Source organism: Mesoplodon mirus, assembly GCF_964341445.2.
Source record: "Mesoplodon mirus genome assembly, chromosome: 11".
NCBI classification, from domain to species: Eukaryota; Metazoa; Chordata; class Mammalia; order Artiodactyla; family Ziphiidae; genus Mesoplodon; species Mesoplodon mirus.
Window position 1 is genome coordinate 20,673,656 of NC_138987.1, and position 22,595 is coordinate 20,696,250.

General features: G+C 43.5%; 1 protein-coding gene and 1 long non-coding RNA gene across 3 annotated transcripts in view; one reads left to right on the forward strand and one right to left on the reverse strand.

Annotated features, from left to right (window-relative positions):
• CCDC38 (coiled-coil domain containing 38) overlaps positions 1 to 22,595 on the reverse strand; it is a gene marked incomplete at both ends in the record, with an annotated part of 41,554 nt that overhangs the window by 12,155 nt on the left and 6,804 nt on the right. Inside the window, 6 exon segments of the mRNA XM_082636307.1 lie at positions 590 to 659; positions 3,764 to 3,821; positions 6,288 to 6,377; positions 8,478 to 8,528; positions 8,531 to 8,634; positions 22,488 to 22,568. Coding sequence (XP_082492433.1) covers positions 590 to 659; positions 3,764 to 3,821; positions 6,288 to 6,377; positions 8,478 to 8,528; positions 8,531 to 8,634; positions 22,488 to 22,568 — 454 coding nt within the window.
• On the forward strand, positions 12,442 to 16,737 carry LOC309811681. Of its 2 annotated transcripts, XR_014295231.1 has the most exons (4): positions 12,442 to 12,605; positions 13,583 to 13,677; positions 14,286 to 14,373; positions 16,235 to 16,737. It is a non-coding gene; the product is annotated as an uncharacterized lncRNA (long non-coding RNA). The 2 variants fall into 2 exon arrangements; XR_014295232.1 differs by lacking the exon at positions 12,442 to 12,605 and having other exon boundaries at positions 13,190 to 13,677.

A 22,595-nucleotide genomic window follows, 5' to 3' on the forward strand; every position in this document is an offset into this window, starting at 1 on the left:
AATACATGGATGGTGTTTTCAAGTGGTTTTCATTCATTTTGAGTTTCTGTGGTTGTATTTAGGGTGGGATTAGCTCAAAGTCAGGGATGTAGCCATACAGGGCTGTTTTGTTGAAGGTCAATTTATCTCACAGTCCAGCTACCCAGTATACCTTTAGCCCCAATAAAATGATAAACAGTCAGAAGGTGGTTATTTTTACAGGAAGATTGTAGATAATGTATATCTCCTAAATTGTTACCTTCTTATAGACCTTTATTTATTTATTTTTAATTTTTTTTTTATCTTTTGGCCACACCGTGTAGCATACGGGATCTTAGTTCCCTGACCAGGGATGGAACCCATGCCCCCTGCAGTGGAAGCACGGAGTCTTAACCACTGGACCACCAGGGAAGTCCTGACATTTATTTTTCATTAAATGTCTGATGACAAAGATGAACTGTATATAACTGGTGAACAGTATCAAAATCATATTTTCTTCTGGAAAGTTGTGGAATATTTGGAATAGGACATTTTAATTTCAAAAGAAGAAATGAGCATCTATACTTTTCACCAAACACAATTTTTAAATCAAGAAAGATAATCTGGTTACCAGATCATAGTCCATATCATCATCTAAAAAGAATTCCAAACTGTCTTCTGAACTGATACTTTCAGCTCGGCTGTAAAAGAAAAAGAAAATGCCTGATTTCTGAGCCACTTTCTGTCAATAGATTTGCTTTCATTTCTAAATTGTCTTTGGAACCTAACTGTAACATAGTTCTTTTCAATAGCCTGTTTAGCCTTTTAGAGAATTGCTGATTGCAGGAATCCATGGATTCCATGAATATGCAAAAGAAAATCAGATTTAGTCCCAGACAAGGGTGACATATGCCAACAGACCACAACGAAGGGCCATGCCACATGATACCAATTATTTGAGGTGCATCTATAAAATTTCAAATTTTAAAAAAATTTAAAAAAAAACAAACACATGACAATCTACATTGCTACATCTGCTTTGTCCTTTTTAAGGCAGTCTTCTTGAGAAACTAAACATGTGCTCTAGTGCTCAAAACAAAATGTGTGTTCCAAGTAACACAATATTTGTCTTTTAAAGAGTAGATTTTACCTTTTAAAATATCTTCTGATCAGGCTGAGGAAATGTTGGTTGTGGGGGCGGGTGATGAGGTACATCCTTAAAGAATAATTATATGGCTTGCAAGGTGGCTCTGGAAAAATCCTTTAAGAAGGATAAATTGAAAATGATTGGAATATTAAAAGGGGCAGGGACTAAGGAGAGAGTAAGGCGGCTGTTGGTGTGATCGAGGTGAGTAACACTTTCAAGTAGAGGGTAGTGATGATGGGGAAAGTGAGTAAATGGATGGGGCTTGGGAGGAGAATCTAGAGATGCATGAAAGAAAGAATTCATGGGAACCAAGAATAGAAAGAGCTACTGGGGCCAAAACAGAAGAGACAAAGATGACTCCAACGCTTGTAGTTTGTGAGCCTGGAATAATGGAGGTTGCACTAACAGGAAGGAAAACGGTTAAAGGATGGGATAAGAACAAGATTAAGATCTGCTTTGTTCATGTTGAGTTTGAGGGGACAAAATAACCTACCTGGAGCTGCCGTTAGGCAATGGGAAATAAGTTGTAGGAAAACTGAGAAAGGGCCATAGAAGTAAATGAATATTTGGGAAACATCCCCTGAGAAAGCATTTGGTACTGCTGTCCATGCCACTCTTCTTGGACTCAGTGATAGCATTTTCTAATCAATCTTCTCCCACCTCTCTGATACTCTTCTACCTTTTGGGGTTCCTTTTCTTTGGGTCTGTGGTTCCTCAGCCTTCTTGCCTCTCCTTATAACCATTCTTTTGGGCTGATCTCATCCTCTCTCACAGATTCAACCACTGCTAATATACTGACCCTCACATCTCTCCTCCTCTTGAGCTCTGGACTTCAATGGCCAGCCTCTAACTGGACACCAATATCCACTTAGGTGTCCCCTGTGGAGCTCAAACAGACACATCCAAAATCACACTCCTTATCCTCCTCCCAGCCCTGCTCCCCTTACTGTGTTCCCAATATCACTGAATGACAACATCATACACCCGGTTGCCACACTAGAAATCTGGGAGTTATCTGTGGCCACTCTCTTCCTCACACTTCCCCCAAAGTGTAGGGGAAGCCTGTCAATACCACTTCCCTGATGTGTCCCACAGCCTTTCCTTCTTTGTTCCCGCTGCCACTGTCTGGCTGAGGCAGTCCATTATCTCTCACCTGATGAACTGTGACAACAGGCTCCTAACTGGCCTGTCCATTTAGGAGTTTCATCCCTGTCCATTTTATTCTCTAAAATACCACCATATCCAGTTTTCTAAAATGCAGATCTGATTGGGTCTCTCACACACTTGCTAAAACCTTCAGTGGCTCCCCAGGGCACTTGGAACAAAACAGACTCCTTTGGATGGCACCACTGCTTCCCTGCTCATGATCCAATACCTATTTACCCCTTGAGCCTCGCCCACTTGCACCCTGCGGCCCAGCCATTCTGAACAGAGCCAAATGCCATCACCCGTGTCCCAGAAGTCCCCTCCCTCTTCCAGAGCGTGTCCTCACTGACCCATCCTCCTCACCAGGAGCAGCTTAGATGCCAGCTGATCTGGAGGGTGTTCACTGATCCCGCCCTTGCTTTCCCAGTCCCTCACCTCTTGTCTGGGCTGAGAGTCCTTCCTTTGCATGCCTGTGGCACCCTGAGCTTATCCTTCCAATGGCCTTATCACATTATAGTGTAACTGATGAATTCCTTGTCTGTCTCCCTCACTAGATGGTAAGCTCCTGGAGGGCAGAGACTGTCTTTTATTTATTGCTGGCCCTGCGGGGCACTCAATAAATATGTGCTGAGTAAATGAAAGAAACTAGGAGAGTGGTGAGCTTTCTGAGAGAATGAAAGTGACGTTTGAGTATTACTGTGCGCATCAACATGAATCCTTATGATATTCTGTATTTGATTGTATCTTGACTGTTGATGTCAATATCCTGGTTGTGATATTATATTACAATTTTGTAAGATGTTACTATTGGGGGAAACTGGGTAAACCGTAGTGGGACCTCTCTGTATTTTTTTCTTATAACTGCGTGTGAATCTACAATTATCTCAAAATGAAAATTTAATTAAAAACACAACAAAACAGTGACTCCTAAATGCCACAGAAGTGCAGTCACCCCAGGGCCCCTGGAATTCAGAGCACAGTGCCTGTGTTGGCTTTTGTCATGGATAATACAGTGCTGGCCCAGATCCTTCCTTTGGGGCTGGTGTACCCATCCTAGACATCAATATATTTTCTTAAAAGCTTCCCTGGAGTAGCTAGGGTTGAGAACTACCAGTTTATGAAATAATGAGTATAAATGAGTCAATAATCAAATAAGGGAAGAAACAAAAAATGCTTTATAGTCTCATTGCAGCAATTTTGAATGACATGGTAAAATTGCAAACACACCAGTCAGCAGTGGATTCAAACAACTGGGAAGTGAATTCTGAGAGGCAAAGACCCAGGATGCAGGGTGCAGGCAGTTTCTGCAAATAGCAGTTGTAGGCCCTCATCAAAGGATGCAGGGAGGCCTATGAGAACTTGGTCACCTCAGGAGCACATGGAACCACTACCCCCGGCATCTGTTACGGTGGGTGTGGATACATGGTACATATGTTAAAGAAAGGCTAAAAGAAATATTTGCTTAAAAAAAAATTCACAGTTTCCAAGAGAGTTAATCAATATGTACTGTACTTTGATAAGGATGATTTCTTTTGCTCTAGGGTGGGAGTGGTCGTCTTGTGCAGTTTTGCTGTTCAAAATGTCCAGGCGAAGTCCATGTCACTGGTGATGGTGGAAGTGAAAAAAATAACATAATTAGAAGTGAGTCCTTGTTATTTGGTACAAGATATTCATTTTTTCTGCACTGATATGCCCATTACTTTTAAAAAATTATTATTAGAATAATAATCGTATAGGAAATAGAGCTCTTTTATTCTACTACTTTTGGTTCCAAGCATAAAATCAAAGGTACTGTTTGGGGTGGGGGGGTGCATTTTGTCAAAAACATGGCAAAACTATTAAAGGTCACAAATCAGGGACATAAATGGTGAAATATAAACCATGGTTCTATTTTTACCTAATCATACATATTTCTAATCACAGATTTTAAAAGATCAATATATAAAATAAAAATGATGGACTTCAATTATTACATCTTGTGGAGAGACCTACCATAGGCCCATACACATCGCCCATGCACTCATTCCCCTGACACCAGTGTCTGGGCCTGACCCTGGTCTGAAACTGAGAAGTGGGCAAAACTGGTCTTGGGTCTCTGCATCCACTGACCCCCAGGTCCCCCCCACAGCCAGGCCACGCTTCCTCATGCCTGTGCTCTCGTGACTTTCAATCACCCTTTCTGCTATTCTGTCTTGAAACCACAGCAGATCCCACTCTCCCACCCTCTACCTGGGAAGTTCCTACTTATTCTTCAAAATCCAGCTCAAACATCACCTCCTCTTTTTTTTTTTTTTTTTTTTGCGGTACACGGGCCTCTCACTGTTGTGGCCTCTCCCATTGCGGAGCACAGGCTCCGGACACTCAGGCTCAGCAGCCATGGCTCACGGGCCCAGCCGCTCCGTGGCATGTGGGACCCTCCCGGACCGGGGCACGAACCTGTGTTCGCTGCATCGGCATGCGTACCCTCAACCACTACGCCACCAGGGAAGCCCACATCACCTCCTCTTAAAGACTCTTCTGGGACTTCCCTGGAGGCACAGTGGTTAAGAATCCACCTGCCAATGCAGGGAGCAAAGGTTCGATCCCTGGTCCGGGAAGATCCCACACGGCATGGAGCAACTAAGCCCATGTGCCACAACTACTGAGCCCATGAACCACAACTACTGAGCCCTCACGCCACAACTACTGAAGGCCGCATGCCTAGAGCCTGAGCTCCACAACAAGAGAAGCCCCCGTTCACTGCAACTAAAGAAAGCCCGCGTGCAGCAATGAAGACCCAACACAGCCAAAAATAAATAAATAAATAAATATATATATATATATATATAGAAAAAGACTGTTCTAAATGCCTCAGGCATAGATCACATTATTTGCTTTTGCTCCCAGACCCGTCACTATCACCGCTGTATCGTTTGCCCTATTGTATTGTATTGTATTGTATAGGTCCAGGGTGCAGAACTATGTCCTATTGGTCTTTGTGTACTCAGAGTCTTAAAAAGAACCCAATACATTGTATGCCTCCAATATATACATGGTATGCCTCCAATATATACATGGTGAGTGGGGGAAGAAAAGAAAATGGATGAAGAACCAGTGGATTCTACCACTGCCATAAATTACCATCTTAAGCTTTTAAACTGATACTAGAACACATATTACTAAAACGTCTTGTTAAGGGATGTTATTTAAACTGAGTGACCGCTATATTCAAGATTTTAAGGAGAAAAAAACATTGACCCCACCACCTACTTCCTCCACCCCCCTCCCCTACACTCTACTCCAGATCCTCTAACAGGCAAAGTAATATGTCTTAAATAATTTGGGTCCTAATTGGCCTCACAGTCTGAAGGAACTCACTTTCTCAATCCGCTGGCCAAGTGCACTTATATCAGGGTTGTTTCTGGGCAGGCAGATTGCACTGTTGAGCTTCACCTGCACCACTAAATACCTCCAGTGGTTGACAGCAGGATAAAGGAGAAAAGGAGTCACCAGAAGTCAGCCTGCATGGGGCGGGGCGGGGGTGTGTGTGTGTGTCACAAACTCAAATGACTACAGGGCAGGGCGGGCTGAGGCTGAAGGCATTCTTGGAGTTGATTATGGGCATGGTAGAGCTTCCTCGGTTTTCCCAGTTACTTCCCTGAGTTACTGGCCAATGGCAGTCACCTGGTTGCCATTGACCTGGTTTGCTGGGCCCTGGGAATGGGTCCATCAATACCAGAAGGCAGGCCTGAACCAGAGGAATGAGGAGGTCCAGCCAGGAAGGACCTCAGGGGATGTGCTAGTCAGCCAGGGACAACTCGTGCCAGATCCTTTGCCCCTGACTTCTCTGCCAGTTCTGTGCATTCGCCCACCTCTCTTGAGTTTTGTAATAATGTCGAGAGAGAGAAACAGAACTCCTAGCTCCCCAGGATTAAGGGTGCTGTGGACACTACCCTCTGTTTTCCAGGTTAGTTTATAAGTCCTGGATCTCCACTTTGAGATGGGCACCTTTTCTGGCTTTGTTTTTGTGAGTCAAGTGCCAAAGCTCCAGTGTCACCTTGGCTACCCCTTCCCAGAGAAGAGTCTTCTGAAAATGATATCCTCCTGGACTCCTCCATGTTACCCTCTCTTCTCCTTGTACTTAATTCTAGAACAGAAAATAAACAAGGTGGGGAGGGGGGAACACTTCTGAGAATGACAGCTTTGTTTCAGGGTGAAAGTAGAGTTATTGTGAAAACTTCCAGGGACAGAAATTTAAGATGGGGACATGGTAACCAGCAAATGTATTATGCAGACGGCCAGGGCTGGTCTCCGGAGCAGGTGGGATGGATGAGAACTGACCTGGGGGGCCTGAGGAGGTCTCTCTTTCCCATATCAGTCTGTCAGAACCGCTAAAATCCGAATGTTAGCCATTCACTCCTCTGGACTGAGACGCACTACTTTCTGAGTATCCTCTAGTTAGATGACAAGTCTAGGAGCACTGAATCTTAAGTTGTCAAATGCAAACACTTCTCAATTTTCCTTTCATGGGTTTTCTCTCTTGTCAAACATCATGTATTAAGTTTAACCCAGTGTCATCACTGTGCTTGATACTTTATACACATGATCTGATTTAATCACACTCACAAGAGAACTGAGCAGGGCAGCCACCCCTGGTGTGCTGATAAATGTTTAACAACCGGCTCTCGGGGAAAAAGATTCTCCCTGATTTGTAATTTGCAGATTTCAGAGTGTGAAAGCTCTCACACCTAAGGCTCAGGATCAGCTCTCAGCTGAAGAATGCAGATCATCAGAACCCTCTTTCTGTGTGGCTCTCTCCCCTCCAGTACTCTGCTCTTGGAACTCCAGCCACCATGTCCTCCCCACCCCCAGCTCTGCCTTTTCAATCCATGGGGACTGCTGAGTACCCCATCCCCATGCTGTGTCCTGGAAATGCTCTCCAGGCAGTACACTGAGGCCAGCACAGGACTCATTTCATTTGTTTCCCCTCCCTCAGGGATTACTTTGCTTTGCTCCTTGATGTCTGATGTCTTAAAACTGTTGTTCCATATATTTTTCAGGCAAGAGGGTAAGTCTGGTCCTTGTTACCCCAAGGTTGCTGGAAATATAAGTCTTCTTCAATTTGCGACCCTAGGTTCATCACTTACGAAATCTTACATGTAATAGGATCTATTCTTGGTCCATTGAGCTGGCTTCCTAATGCCAGTACCATACTGTTTTAATTTCTGAGACTCTGTGATAATATATAACGTTTTAAAGGATAAGTAACAACACCCCCTTTTTTTAAAAATTCATTTTCTTATTTATTTTATTTTTGGCTGCGTTGGGTCTTCGTTGCTGCGCGCGATCTTTCTCTATTTGTGGCGAGTGAGAGTTACTCTTTGTTGCGGTGCTCGGGCTTCTCATCGCGGTGGCTTCTCTTGTTGCAGAGCAGGGGCTCTAGGCACGCGGGCTCAATAGTTGTGGCGCATGGGCTTAGCTGCTCTGCGGCATATGGGATCTTCCCGGACCAGGGCTCGAACCTGTGTCCTTGCATTGGCAGGCGGGTTCTTAACCACTGCGCCACCAGGGAAGCCCCCCATTACATTTTTGCTTCAAAAGTATTTGTTTCTCTTTCTAGATGAACCTCAGAATCATTATGCAAAGTTCTACCTAACCCAACACCCAACTCCCTGACCAATTTTTTGTAACATTTTTATTATAATTCCATAAAACATAATTAATTTCAGAAAAGTTGGCAGCTTTACAAAATCAACCTTCCTATTTAAAAACATGACACATTTCTCATTTGTCAAATCTCCTGGTCACACAATTAAGGGTATTATTGCTTTCTTGGATTTAATTCCCTTGTATATTTTCTAATTAATAAAGTTAATCTATTTAGCTTGACATATTAGGTTAATAAAGTATAATTGACTCTGTGTCCACTTACTCTATAGAATGCTTTAATAAGTCAACTTGTTTCCCAGGTTTTTGATTGGGGAGAGGTTTGTAGGTATGCTATCATACTATCTACAAATAAAGTATTTTCTGTTTCTCCATGTATATATTTTTATTGCTTCATATCTGAAATTAACCTGAGTTTCCAAATTAATAATTTATAATATCAGAGATAGTGGGATAGTGGGATTGTTCAGGTTCTGCTTAAAATAAAAATTCTGACGGTTTAATAAAAAACAAACATAGAGGCAGAATATTTTAGAATTAGGGATATTTACTTAATTGAATTTAAGAATATGGGACTTACTTGTCATTATACTTGGAAGCATGACATTCACATTTTCTTTATTCTTTGACACCTTTTCATTGCCTGCTGGATTTGCCATTGTTTTGGAGACAATTTCAGCAGAAAAAATCTGTAATTCATGTACTCTTTAAGGAGGAATTCTGTTTTTGCTATTTCACTACTCAAAAGAAATAAAGATATGATTAGATATACCTGTGTGAAAGCATGTTCATTTTTTTAAAAAGGTTTTACAAAAGTCATTTTCTTGGTCATGTATTTGAATAATAATTTGCTTAACAAATATTGTAAATATGGCCATAAAAATATGGGCTTCAATAAGATGTGAGACAAGAGGCAAGAAACCTGTAGGACAGCATCCCTCGTGGCGCAGTGGTTAAGAAGCCCTGGTCCGGGAAGATCCCACATGCCGCCAAACAACTAAGCCCGTGCGCCACAACTACTGAGCCTGCGCTCTAGAGCCCGCAAGCCACAACTAGTGAGCCCATGTGCCACGACCACTGAAGCCCACGTGCCTAGAGCCCATGCTCCACAACAAGAGAAGCCACTGCAATGAGAAGCCTGCATACCGCAACGAAGAGTAGCCCCCACTCACCGCAACTGGAGAAAGCCCCTAAGAAGCAACGAAGACCCAATGCAGCCATAAATAAATAAATAAATTTATATATATATAAAAAAGAAACCTGTAGGAATGTTACTTGAATAAAACATGCCCAAGGATATGCACACATAGAATAGATTGATGATTGTTTTACTGGGCAAGGGCACACTGCCCAGTGTGCATAGATGCCAATACTATGGCACCGGCTTTTGAGAAAAGAAAGAGCTTTATTGAGAGGTTGAGTGGCAAGACGACAGGAGGCAAGGCTCTCAAATCTGTCTCCTTGCCTGTCAACCTCTCAATAAAGCTCTTTCTTTTCTCAAAAGCCGGTGCCATAAAAGACCTGTATGCAGAAAATTATAAGACACTGATGAAAGAAATTAAAGATGATACAAATAGATGGAGAGATGTACCATGTTCTTGGATTGGAAGAATCAACATTGTGAAAATGACTCTACTACCCAAAGCAATCTACAGATTCAATGCAATCCCTATCAAACTACCACTGGCATTTTTCACAGAACTAGAACAAAAAATTTCACAATTTGTATGGAAACACAAAACACCCCGAATAGCCAAAGCAATCTTGAGAACGAAAAATGGAGCTGGAGGAATCAGGTTCCCTGACTTCAGACTATACTACAAAGCTACAGTAATCAAGACAGTATGGTACTGGCACAAAAACAGAAAGATAGATCAATGGAACAGGATAGAAAGCCCAGAGTTAAACCCACGGACATATGGTCACCTTATCTTTGATAAAGGAGGCAGGAATGTACAGTGGAGAAAGGACAGTCTCTTCAATAAGTGGTGCTGGGAAAACTGGATAGGGACATGTAAAAGTATGAGATTAGATCACTCCCTAACACCATACACAAAAATAAGCTCAAAATGGATTAAAGACCTAAATGTAAGGCCAGACACTATCAAACTCTTAGAGGAAAACATAGGCAGGACACTCTATGACATAAATCACAGCAAGATCCTTTTTGACCCACCTCCTAGAGAAATGGAAATAAAGACAAAAATAAACACATGGGACCTAATGAAACTTCAAAGCTTTTGCACAGCAAAGGAAACCATAAACAAGACCAAAAGACAACCCTCAGAATGGGAGAAAATATTTGCAAATGAAGCAACTGACAAAGGATTAATCTCCAAAATTTATAAGCAGCTCATGCAGCTCAATAACAAAAAAACAAACAACCCAATCCAAAAATGGGCAGAAGACCTAAATAGACATTTCTCCAAAGAAGATATACAGACTGCCAACAAACACATGAAAGGATGCTCAACATCTTTACTCATTAGAGAAATGCAAATCAAAACTACAATGAGATATCATCTCACACCAGTCAGAATGGCCATCATCAAAAAATCTAGAAACAATAAATGCTGGAGAGGGCGTGGAAAAAAGGGAACACTCTTGCACTGCTGGTGGGAATGTGAATTGGTACAGCCGCTATGGAGAACAGTATGGAGGTTCCTTAAAAAACTACAAATAGAACTACCATATGACCCAGCAATCCCACTACTAGGCATATACCCTGAGAAAACCATAATTCAAAAAGAGACATGTACCAAAATGTTCATAGCAGCCCTATTTACAATAGCCCGGAGATGGAAACAACCTAAGTGTCCATCATCGGATGAATGGATAAAGAAGATGTGGCACATATATACAATGGAATATTACTCAGCCATAAAAAGAAATGAAATTGAGCTATTTGTAATGAGGTGGATAGACCTAGAGTCTGTCATACAGAGTGAAGTAAGTCAGAAAGAGAAAGACAAATACTGTATGCTAACACATATATATGGAATTTAAGAAAAAAAATGTCATGAAGAACATAGGGTTAAGACAGGAATAAAGACACAGACCTACTAGAGAATGGACTTGAGGATATGGGGAGGGGGAAGGGTAAGCTGTGACAAAGTGAAAGAGCGGCATGGACATATATACACTACCAAACGTAAGGTAGATAGCTAGTAGGAAGCAGCCGCATAGCTCAGGGAGATCAGCTCGGTGCTTTGTGACCGCCTGGAGGGGTGGGATAGGGAGGATGGGAGGGAGACGCAAAAGGGAGGGGATATGGAAACATATGTATATGTATAACTGATTAAATTTGTTATAAAGCAAAAAATAATAATAAAAAAAAAATTAAAAATAGAAAAAAAAAAAAAAAAAAAAGCCGGTGCCATAGTATTGGCTTCTATGCGCATCGGACAGCAAGCCCTTTCCTGGAAAAATTTTGGCGACCACAAAGGGACATAGGTTTTCTGAGTGCCTGCCAGAGGCACTGTGGCCCTTAGTGGAGTGTGTGCCTTGCCACCAATCCAGAGTGGCCACCTAGACCAAATCTGTCTAGAGGGTCACCTGTCAGGTTCCTGCTTCCCCAGCCTGGCACTCCAGCTTCTTTGCTGCTACTTTCACTTTTGAGAAAAGAAGCAACTCTTGGATCAGAGGTCTTTTGGGTGAGTAAGCTCATTAAAATGCACCTGTGCCTGTCTAATAACCTTGCTGGGATTATAGTTTAGAGCTCCAACCTGGGGAGATTTTTGTTGGGTTAGATTCCCTAACCTTGGGTTAGAGTCCCAAGGCTAAGATCATGGGTTAGAGTCCCACACTAAGGGAGACAATATAAAAGGTTCTAGCCACTGAGGTACTCAAAGGATGGGGTTAGAGTCCCAAACCCTGGGTTAGAGTCCCAGGCCTTTGGTTTCATTGTTTATCTGTGTTTGTCTATGTCTAACTGTTAGGATTGGCTGATAGCGGTTGGCTCTTGTATGACTGTAGCAAAACTTTATTAAACCAGATATGAATGAGGGCCCTCTGACTCAGGAGACCAAAGACATTGCTCCCTGACTAGAAACCTTGCCTTAAGGAGGTGTAGGGTTTTTTTTCTCACTTGTCCCTAATATGATTGCCTGAAGGTATTGATACATGGGTATATTCTTAATGGAACCAGCCCTGATTACCTTGTTGGGGTGAGAGGGTAAAGGAGAAATGAGGGCGTGTAAAGCAGGAAAATCCTGCATCCCAGAGGAACATACCCTGTTCTTGGGTTAAAGGAATTCTATATAATTGGACACATTTTGGTTTTCCCTTACTGAGAATTTTAACCCTATTTTGCATGAGCCAAACTAACAGGGAGTTAGCATTGAACTGCTTTTAGGTCTTTCTATATATAAAAGGAAAGTTTGCTTGGAGGAACAAACATTGGTGGTGGTGCTTAAGTCCATGGGCTACATACATGGAGGCCTTGGGCTGAATGCATTCCACCTAGAAATAGCCCAGACGTCTAGATTAGCTCCTCTGTGATCTCTGCTGGGGAGGTAAAATATTTTGGTCGTCTACCAGGAAGATTAAACACCAACATGCTCAGAAAGGAAGTGAGGACTTGGGTATTTCAGCCTGTATCTTCCTGAATTCCTCTCTCAAATTCAGCTCCGACAGAGTCTAAGACAGCCTCCTCACTTCACTTTCTTCAAGGTGGTACAGTCACCTCTTTCATCCTCCTCCTCATCAGGTAAGTTTTCTGAGCTGGCAAGGGAGACAGTCTGGACTTTCACAGGCCCCTCTGCAATAGGCAAGCCTGCCCTTAGCACACAGGGGAAAATTATTAGGAGCCTCTGGCCAAATTGACTACAGTCTTGGAGCTGCTGGGCAGCTTCCTCAGCAGCTGGTAGCATGTGTGACTTTCAAGCCACAGTTCTTGGCAATCACCTCTACTGGAAAGTTTCCAGTGTTCCCTAAGGGAACCCTCACATCCACGCTGGCCATCTTTGATTCCTCATTGGATTCTCGGGGGAATTCATACAGCCAAGTTGTGAATAGTCACTACTGCATTTGCTTGCTTCTTTCCAGAAACCAAACTAGGAGATGGAATTGGTTCCCAAATTGTACGGCTCTTGCTTTCTCCCTCACACCTCTTGAGGCTGTCTGCTGTTCTGGGTGGGGTGGGGTCGGGGGGAGTGAGGGAAGGCCATTTTCTAGAGGTTTGCAATCCGTAGACTGTTCTCGGCTCTTGGGTTTGAAACCTGGGGTACTGGTTAACTGTTGACTTATGAGTTGCTTGTTTGCACACTCTCTCCAAACATCCATTCTCAGGGGGGCCAGCTAACCCCTCAGAATCAGCACTAAGGTGGAGTCATTGAGGGGGCAAGCCCCGAGTGTGCCCAGGTGCTTCCTACAAAGGAACAAAGTGTGCCCTGAGCTCCAGATTGGCAAATCCTGGTGCTTTCCTTCATCTCCCATGAACTCAAGGGTTTTCCAGGTGCAGCCAGCATTGCATCGCACGGACATCGAGTCTCTGATAAGACTGACGTCAGGCCCAATCCATGGAGGCTGGGAAGCGGCGGCAGGAGTTTGCTAACAGCAGTTGTTCCAGGCTCTTCCATGTTTTTGCTGGCCAAGAAGTAAAGTACTTGGAGCACAACGATGGAGGCAGCCCGGTCAGCCAACAACAGAGTTCCTGCTTCACGAAGGGGCTTTTTTTTCCTCCAGAGGATGGACTTCCACTTGGAGAAATCTTGGCTATCCTACCATCAGCTCTGCCTTGCACTGTGAATATCAACTTTCCTCAGATCAAGAGGAAGCAGGTACAAGTCATTTGACTGCTTTTTCTAACTTATTTTGCAATGTTTTCAGCAGCGTAACCAAATTAGGTCTTTATATCAGAATAAGAATTTGCAGAATAGATGTAACATCATGGTTCAGAGGCAAGACCCTCAGAAAAAGCCTGTCTTGCCTGCAGTCAGAGCCTAATGATGATCTCGACTTACTCCATTTGGCTCCGCCTTGGGCGCCCTGTGGCCCTCCCGCCATATGAAGGGGGAAGTCCTGCGTGGCGTGCCAAGACTTCTACCAGCAATCCTCCTACAGCCACAACCAGCCCTACCCTCGAACCCTCCTTACCAGACAGTCAGAAGGGATCGACTCCCCTCCCCGTACATGCCAGCGTATTCAATTCAGTCCACGTGGTCCTCTGCCTCAGGCAGGGCAATATCCCTTAAGATAAGTTCCTGCCGATCTAGATGACCAGGGTCAACCCAGGGGGTTGGCATCTGTGCACTCCTCCTTTTTCTACCTCTGATCTATGTAACTGGAAAAAAACATATTTAAAGCCCAGCTTTCTGTACATGCCTGATACCCCTGTTCCCTTGTTGGGGCAAGATCTACTAACAAAATTAAATGATTTTCTCACCAGACATTAAAGTACTCCCAGACCAAACCTGCGCCCTCTGAGCTGCACTATTACAACTGGGAGACTCGTCCTTGAGGAAATTCCACAAAAGGTAAGAGTGGATGTTTGGGCTGCAGGAAGGCCAGGGAGAGTGAAGATGCCTGACTCAATAGTAGTAAAACTCCATCCAGGCACCAAGGCTCCAAATTTAAAGCAATACACTTTAAACAGGCATTCAAAGAAAGGTATAAACCCTCTGATAACCACCTTTCTTAAATGCCAATTAATTGGACCTCGTCAATCCCCATATAACACTCCAATCCTGCTGGTACAAAAACCCGGGGCCAGAGATTATCGTTTTGTACAGAATTTGAAAGCCATTAACCAAACTGTAGGGGACATACATCCCATGATGCCAACTCCTTATACTTTGCTTCTAGTAAAACTAAGGAAGCTTCAGACCAAAATGCAACCCTCACTTTAAACTTTATGGCAGACTGGGGACAAAGTCTCCAGGGGAAAAGCGCAAATTTCTCAACCAACTGTAAAATACCCTGGATTTGAGTTATCAAAATGAAATCATCCCTTATTGCTGGATTGAAGGGAAGCATTAGCTAGGGTAGCTTTACCCACTACCAGAAGGCGATTGCTAGGATTCTTAGGAATGGCTGGGGTTTTGTAATATTTGGATTCCTAACTTTGGACTCATGGCCAAACCCCTATATGAGGCTCTTAAAGGAAACGACAGTGAGCCATTAAGTGCACTGCGGAATGCCATAAGGCATCTCATACCATACAAATGACTGAAGAAGTCTATTCTAGCAGTCCTAACCTAACTGATCAGTCTTTAGAAAATGCAGATAGGGATATGTTTATGATCGGGAGCAGCTTCGTGGACTGGGGACTCTAGAAGGCGGGGTACACAGTAGTAACTCCTCAGGAAGTCTTAGAAGCAGAAGCCCTCCCCCCAGGTACGTCTGCCCAGAAGGCAAAGCTCACGGCCCTCGTAAGAGCCCTGTGCCTCAGAGCTAAGAAAAAGGTAACCATTTTTACTGAGTATGCCTTCTCTGTCATGCATGCCCACGGGGCCATGTGGAAAGAGAGACATCTACTAACATCAGGAAGAGAAGAAATTAAACACACAGAGGAGATACGGGCCTTATTAGACTCTATTATAATGCTGGAAGAAGTAGCCATAGTACATTGCCCGGGCCACCAAAAGACTGATATTAATACAGCTAAAGGAAATATTTTGGCTTTGATCAGGCTACAAAATGGGCAGCCAGAACCCCAAACCCAGATCCTAAGGCCCTAGCACTCACTCCACTTACTCCTGTTTAAGCTCAGTATTAAGAAATGGATTTAGAGAGAACAGAGTAAGGGGGATTTCATGCTGATTCTCAAGACTTAGAGGGTGATCAGTACCAAACAACCAAACAAGGATGGATTTATACTGAATAGGGACTAGTGCTCATTTACTGGAAAGAATCACTACTCATCTACATCAAGGAATGCATCATGGGAGGGACGCAACCTATCATTGTCTACGACAGTTTATTGTTGGTCCACAGATGCAAAGGACCATCTAAAAGGTAATACAGGGTTTCCCTGGTGGCGCAGTGGTTGAGAGTCTGCCTGCCGATGCAGGGGACGCGGGTTCGTGCCCCGGTCTGGGAAGATCCCACATGCCGTGGAGCGGCTGGGCCCGTGAGCCGTGGCCGCTGAGCCTGCGCATCCGGAGCCTGTGCTCCGCAACGGGAGAGGCCACAACAGTGAGAGACCCGCATACCGCAAAAAAAAAAAAACCAAAAAACAAATAAAAGGTAATACAGAATTGCAGGATCTGTGCCAGAAACAATACTAAAACCGGGCCACCCACAGTAATAAAAGGGGTGCAAACCTGACAGACAGAACCAGGAAGTGACTGGCAAATAGACTTTAATATATGCTGGTATTTGTGGACACCTTCACAGGATGGGTCGAAGCTTTTCCACGTTGGACAGACAAAGCTTCCAAGGTAACAGAGGCCTTACTGAAAGAAATTATCCCTCGTTTTGGGTTGCTTCATTCAATTAAATGACAACAGAGGAGCTTTCATAGCCAAGGTAACTCAAGGGGTGTCTGGGACCCTCGGAATACCATGGAAGTTACATGCTTCATGGAGACCTCAGTCTACGGGAAAGACTGAAAAGATGAATCGTACCTTTAAAGACGATTGCCGAAATATGTCAAGAAATCCACTTAACTTGGGATAAGGTCTTATTACCAGTTTCCCTGCTTAGCGTAAGGGTAGCCCCTAGAAGTAAGTTCCAGTTGAGCCCTTATGAAATGCTATATGGGAGACACTTCCTGAAGACTAAGTATTATTGTAGTCTTGAAAATGATTGTATTATAAAAGAATTAGATACTATAGAATGTGTACAGTCTCTAGGTGTTACTTTATCTGCTATACCTAAATATGTTTCTAGTCCATAAATGTTTCCCACAGACATTCCCCTGCACTGCATAATCTCAGGGGATTGGGTCCTCCTTAAAACTTGGAAAAAGCAACACCCTGAGAATCAGCTGCCACCTGAGTGGAATGGACAATTCCCAAACAGGGCACACTCTCCATGGACTGGAGGAAACAGGAGGACCCCACCGTCCTAACATGGGAGGGAAACCCACTACCGATTTCCCCGCCCCTTGTTACACTTGTGAACCCTTAACTGACCTTAAATTACTTTTCCAAAAGAAACAGGAGAGCTAAGGCTCCACCTGGCCAGGAAGAGAAATGCAGACATCTTCAACCCGAGTCCAGATCAGGACTCCAAATTCAATCACTAAAAATGTTAAAAATAACATATTTTCTTGCATTCCCAAAGAAATAAGGTCCATTTTTGAAGGACTGTTAAAATTAGGAGTTATAGTTCTGTGTATCTTAGAGTTAATCCTTTTTTTTCTTTTTTCTTTTTTCTTTTTTCGGTACGCGGGCCTCTCACTGCTGTGGCCTCTCCCGTTGCGGAGCACAGACTCCGGACGCGCAGGCTTAGTGGCCATGGCTCACGGGCCCAGCCGCTCTGCGGCATGTGGGATCTTCCCGGACCGGGGCACGAACCCGTGTCCCCTGCATTGGCAGGCGGACTCTCAACCACTGCGCCACCAGGGAAGCCCAGAGTTAATCCTTTTACTCATAAAATTTTGTACTTATTGTCTGCATTTTATTTTAAATTTATTTATTTATTTATTATTTATCTTTGGCTGTGTTGGGTCTTCGTTTCCGTGCAAGGGCTTTCTCTAGTTGCAGAGAGCGGGGGCCACTCCTCATCACGGTGCGCGGGCCTCTCACTGTCGCGGCCTCTCTTGTTGCGGAGCACAAGCTCCAGAGCGCAGGCTCAGTAGATGTGGCTCACGGGCCCAGTTGCTCCACAGCATGTGGGATCTTCCCAGACCAGGGCTCAAACCCGTGTCCCCTGCATTGGCAGGCAGATTCTCAACCACTGTGCCACCAGGGAAGCCCTACATTTTATTTTAAAAAGGCCTCCCCAACTCGCATGATGATTGCCAAGACGTAAGAGTTCAAGGTGGGACTCATAAATAGTTACATTTAAGTGCAAAACAATTTCATTCCTCTTATAAAAATCCAAGCCCTTGGGCTTCCCCGGTGGCGCAAGTGGTTGGGAGTCCGCCTGCCGATGCACAGGACACGGGTTCGTGCCCCGGTCCGGGAGCGGCTGGGCCCGTGGGCCATGGCCACTGGGCCTGTGCGTCTGGAGCCTGTGCTCCGCAACGGGAGGGGCCACAATGGTGAGAGGCCCGCGTACAGCAAAAAAAAAAAAAAAAAAAAAAATCCAAGGCCTTTACTCAGCAGGGAGCAGGTAGGGTGGTCTTGCCCTCTTTCCCTCAAGACTGAGGAGATGTACAAAGAATAAAGGAAACTGAAACAGCATGTAAAACATTGACCAACTTAAACTGGTTTGCCTCAAATACGTAGTTGATTGATCAGACCTTGAGTTATTTTAAAGACAGCAGCGCGCATGTGCAAGACAGGAACCCATGTCTCCAGGATGACCCCAGAACAAAGAATCTTCAGTCTACGCACTTAAATAATAGAAATGTTGCCACCAGAGCCCTTTACAAAGAGAAGAGTCCTTAAATGAGGGAAATCTGGCTTCCAGCAGCACGAGTAGCTTATGTGGACTGACTTAAGACTAGCCAATCAGCTTATTCCCCCAACCCCTCACATTTCGCCCCAAACCCTGGATCAGGGAGACAGATTTTAGCCCTGCCTCCTGCCTCCTTGTCAGTCGACCTCGCAGTAAAGTTCTTTCATTTCTCAAAAGCCCGTGCCATAGTATTGGGTGCTATGTGCATCAGGCAGTGAGCCCTTGCTTGGTAACAATAGATTTACTCTCCTTATTTCTGAGGGAAATATTGTATTAAGTTTTAGACATAGGGAGAAATTAGAAGACAGCAAAAGGTGGCACTTATGTTAAAAGAAGGGAAACTAACACTCAGCGAGCATCCATGTACCAGGTAACATGCAGGGCACGTTGCATGGATGACTTCGTCCTCAGTACAGGATAATACTGATGATAATAATAATAATACATCTTATTATTCCTATCTTTTGGAAAAAGAAATAAATGACTTGCAAAGTCATCTGTGTGGTAAATGAGCAAAGTCAGCACACAAACCTGGGTCTGTCTGACTCAGATGCTCATGCTCTCAACAATACCCGGTGACTTGGACAGAAAGCCTTCCCCCAGCCTCCCATTGCTTTCCCATAAAATCATGTTACAAAATGGACCCAGAAGGAATGTTGAAAATAACAATGAAGGTCCGGGCTCCCCTGGTGGCGCAGTGGTTAAGAGTCTGCCTGCCGATGCAGGAGACAAGGGTTCGTGCCCCAGTCCGGGAAGATCCCACATGCCGTGGAGCGGCTGGGCCCGTGAGCCATGGCCGCTGAGCCTGCGCGTCCGGAGCCTGTGCTCCGCAACGGGAGAGGCCACAACAGTGAGAGGCCCATGTACCGCAAAAAAAACAAAAAACAAAAACAACAAAAAAAACCAGTGAAGGTCCTTGTGAAAGGGAGCTCCACTCTTATCCTTCAGAGCCTGCCTTATCCATACCCTTGTCAATACCCTGATCAATATTACTCCTCTATCTTCAGCCTCAGTACTTCTTTTGCTCAAAACCTCCCTTAAGCCCTGCTGGGAGTGATATTCAAGAGTCAGTAAATGGCGGGCTCATGTATCAGCCGTCAAAAGATGTTGGGAACCCCTCATTCTACCACCACGGTATTTTTAGACTGAAAGCCTCTCTGATGTGCTACAAAGAACAGGATTAAAATAGCTAGAACTGCACAGCTTCGAAGCAAAAGCTTCAGAATAAGCTCCCTTTCTCTTTTTAAACAGATGTCCAGCCCTCCCTTCAGCAGAGGACCTCTGTGGGTCATCCTGAGCCCAAAAAGAGAATAGGAAATAAATAGCAGATGCTTGCATCCCTTTGCTCTGTTACCAGCCTGTTTTTCCTGGCCTTTTGCACCTTTTTAGGGTGACAAGACACATAAACAAAAAGCAAGTTCTCTATGGCCAGACTGTTTGGAAGGTTTAACTGGGTGGCAATTGTGTATAATTACTGTAGTTATGCAAACATAGAGGCTGGTACTCTAGTTCTATAAAGAGAATCTTCTAATTACATCATGGAGGGAAGGAAGGAAAGTCAGGATTCTTCATCTTGGAGCACTTTCAACCTTAGGCTCCTGACGAAAGAGGCTGCTGAAGCCAGAATGTGTTTGAAACACACATTTTGTTAGTAGCAATAGTTTCCAAGAAACTGTCATCCAGTTCATTTGCTGTGTTTCAGACAAGCTATTGTCTTCCTCCCAAAAAAGTCTGGGATGTAAGTCTAGGACTTCATTTTAGAAAAGAGAGAAACACTGAGTCCTCAAAAAGAAAAAACAAGTCTTAGCATGACTCGATACCAAGACCAAGTGTCTCCTGGATTGTGAAATTTCTGTTTAAGGATGTGACAGAAGGAAGCTTCTTGAGATATTTAAAATTAGATCAAGTTGACATCCCCTTGACCATAGGAGAAAATACCCGGGTTTTAAAAAGAGTAGCTGGTATTAGAATAATTTTATCCCAACTCCTGCTCCTGTAATTTTTGTCATTATAAATCCCAGTTTTTTACTCTTTTTTGAAAAATTTTATTTGATTGAAGTATAGTTTACAATTTGTTAATTTCTACTGTATAGCAAAGTGATTCGATTATATATATACAGATACATTCTTTTTCATATTCTTTTCCATTATGTTTTATCACAGGATATTGAATATAGTTCCCTGTGCTATACAGTAAGACCTTGTTGTTTATCCATTCTATATAGAATAGTTTGCATCTGCTAATCCCAAACTTCCAATCCTTCCCTCCTCCTCCCCCCTCCCCCCTTGGCAACCACAAACCTGTTCTCTATGTCTGTTAGTCTGTTTCTGTTTCATAGATAAGTTCATTCATGTCATATTTTAGATTCCGCATATAAGTGATATATGGTATTTGTCTTTCTCTTTCTGACTTACTCCACTTAGTATGATAATCTCTAGGTCCATCCATGCTGCTGCAAATGGCATTATTTCATTCCTTTTTATGGCTGAGTGGTATTCCATTGTATATATGTACCACAGCTTCTTTATCCATTCATCCAATGATGGACACTTAGGTTGTTTCCATCTCCGGGCTATTGTGAATAGAGCTGCAATGAACATTTTGGTACATGTCTCTTTTTGAATTATGGTTTTCTCAGGGTATATGCCCAGGAGTAGGATTGCTGTATCATATGGTAACTCTATTTTTAGTTTTTTGAGGAACCTCCATACTGTTTTCCATTGTGGCTATACCAATTTACCTTCCTATCAACTGTGTTGGAGGATTCCTTTTTCTCCTCATCCTCTTCAGCATTTGTTACTTGTAGACTTTTTAATGGTGGCCATTATGACCATTGTGAGGTGGTACCTCACTGTAGTTTTGATTTGCATTTCTCTAAGAATTAGAGATGTTGAGCATCTTTTCATATGCCTGTTGGCCATCTGTATGTCTTTTTTTTGTTTTGTTTTGTTTTTAGGCTGCGCCGTGCAGCATGCGGGATCTTAGCTCCCCAACCAGGGATTGAACCCGTGCCCCCTACATTGGGAACGCAGAGTCTTAACCACTGTACCACCAGGGAAGTCCCCATCTGTATGTCTTCTTTGGAGAAATGTCTCTTTAGATCTTTTTTTTTTTTTTTTTTTTTTTTTTTAAGGGCTTTCTCTAGTTGTGGCAAGCGGGGGCCACTCTTCATCGCAGTGCGCGGGCCTCTCACTGCCGCGGCTTCTCTTGTTGTGGAGCACAGGCTCCAGACGTGCCAGCTCAGTAGTTGTGGCTCATGGGCTTAGCTGCTCCACGGCATGCGGGATCTTCCCAGACCGGGTCACGAACCCGCGTCCCCTGCATCGGCAGGCGGACTCTCAACCACTGCGCCACCAGGGAAGGCCCTCTCTTTAGATCTTCTGCCCATTTTTTGATTGGGTTGTTTTTTTGTTATTGACTTATTCAAGCTATTTGTAATTTTTGGAAATTTAGCCCTTGTTGGTTGCATCATTTGCAAATATTTTCTCCCAGTCTGTAGGCTTTTTGTCTTGTCTATTGTTTCCTTTGGCTGTACAAAGCTTGTAAGTTTGCCTATGTCCAATTTGTTTATTTTTTGCTTTTATTTCTACTGTCTTGGGAGATTGACTTAAGAAAAATTGGTACGTAAATCCAGTTTTTAATATCAACCAAGTTAGTTTCAACCAAGTGTAAGTATAAATATAAAAAATACTCCCAATTATAATTGTAAGATGACTGTAAAAATATAAAAGCACCCCAATTTCAGAGATGTTAAAATGGGGGAAGAACAGAACAGTGCCTTAGAATGAAGAAAAAATTACACTTAGAAAATAATTTATTGTTTACCCCAACATTGGTTTACTTCTTTTCAACTAATTTCTTGGTTTCTGTAATGACAAATTAGAGAAATGTTTCAGCCAGAGGTCACTGTGTCCTGGCACCCAGGTAGAGATAATCGACAGATTACTTATTTTTATAATGTGATAATACTTATGAAATCATCAACTGATCAGGATTAGTCCCACTGAGGTCTTGCCAGGCACAAGTAGGTTTCAGTGGGGCGAGGACACTTGATGAGGAGAAGATGGTGCCTGGCCTCACCTTTTCACCGACTGTATCTCCATACTCGCCTTCTTCAGCTCTGCTGTCATTTGGAGTTTGTTTATAGTTTCGTGCGCTGCACTGAAAAGAAACAGATTTGTTAGTTTG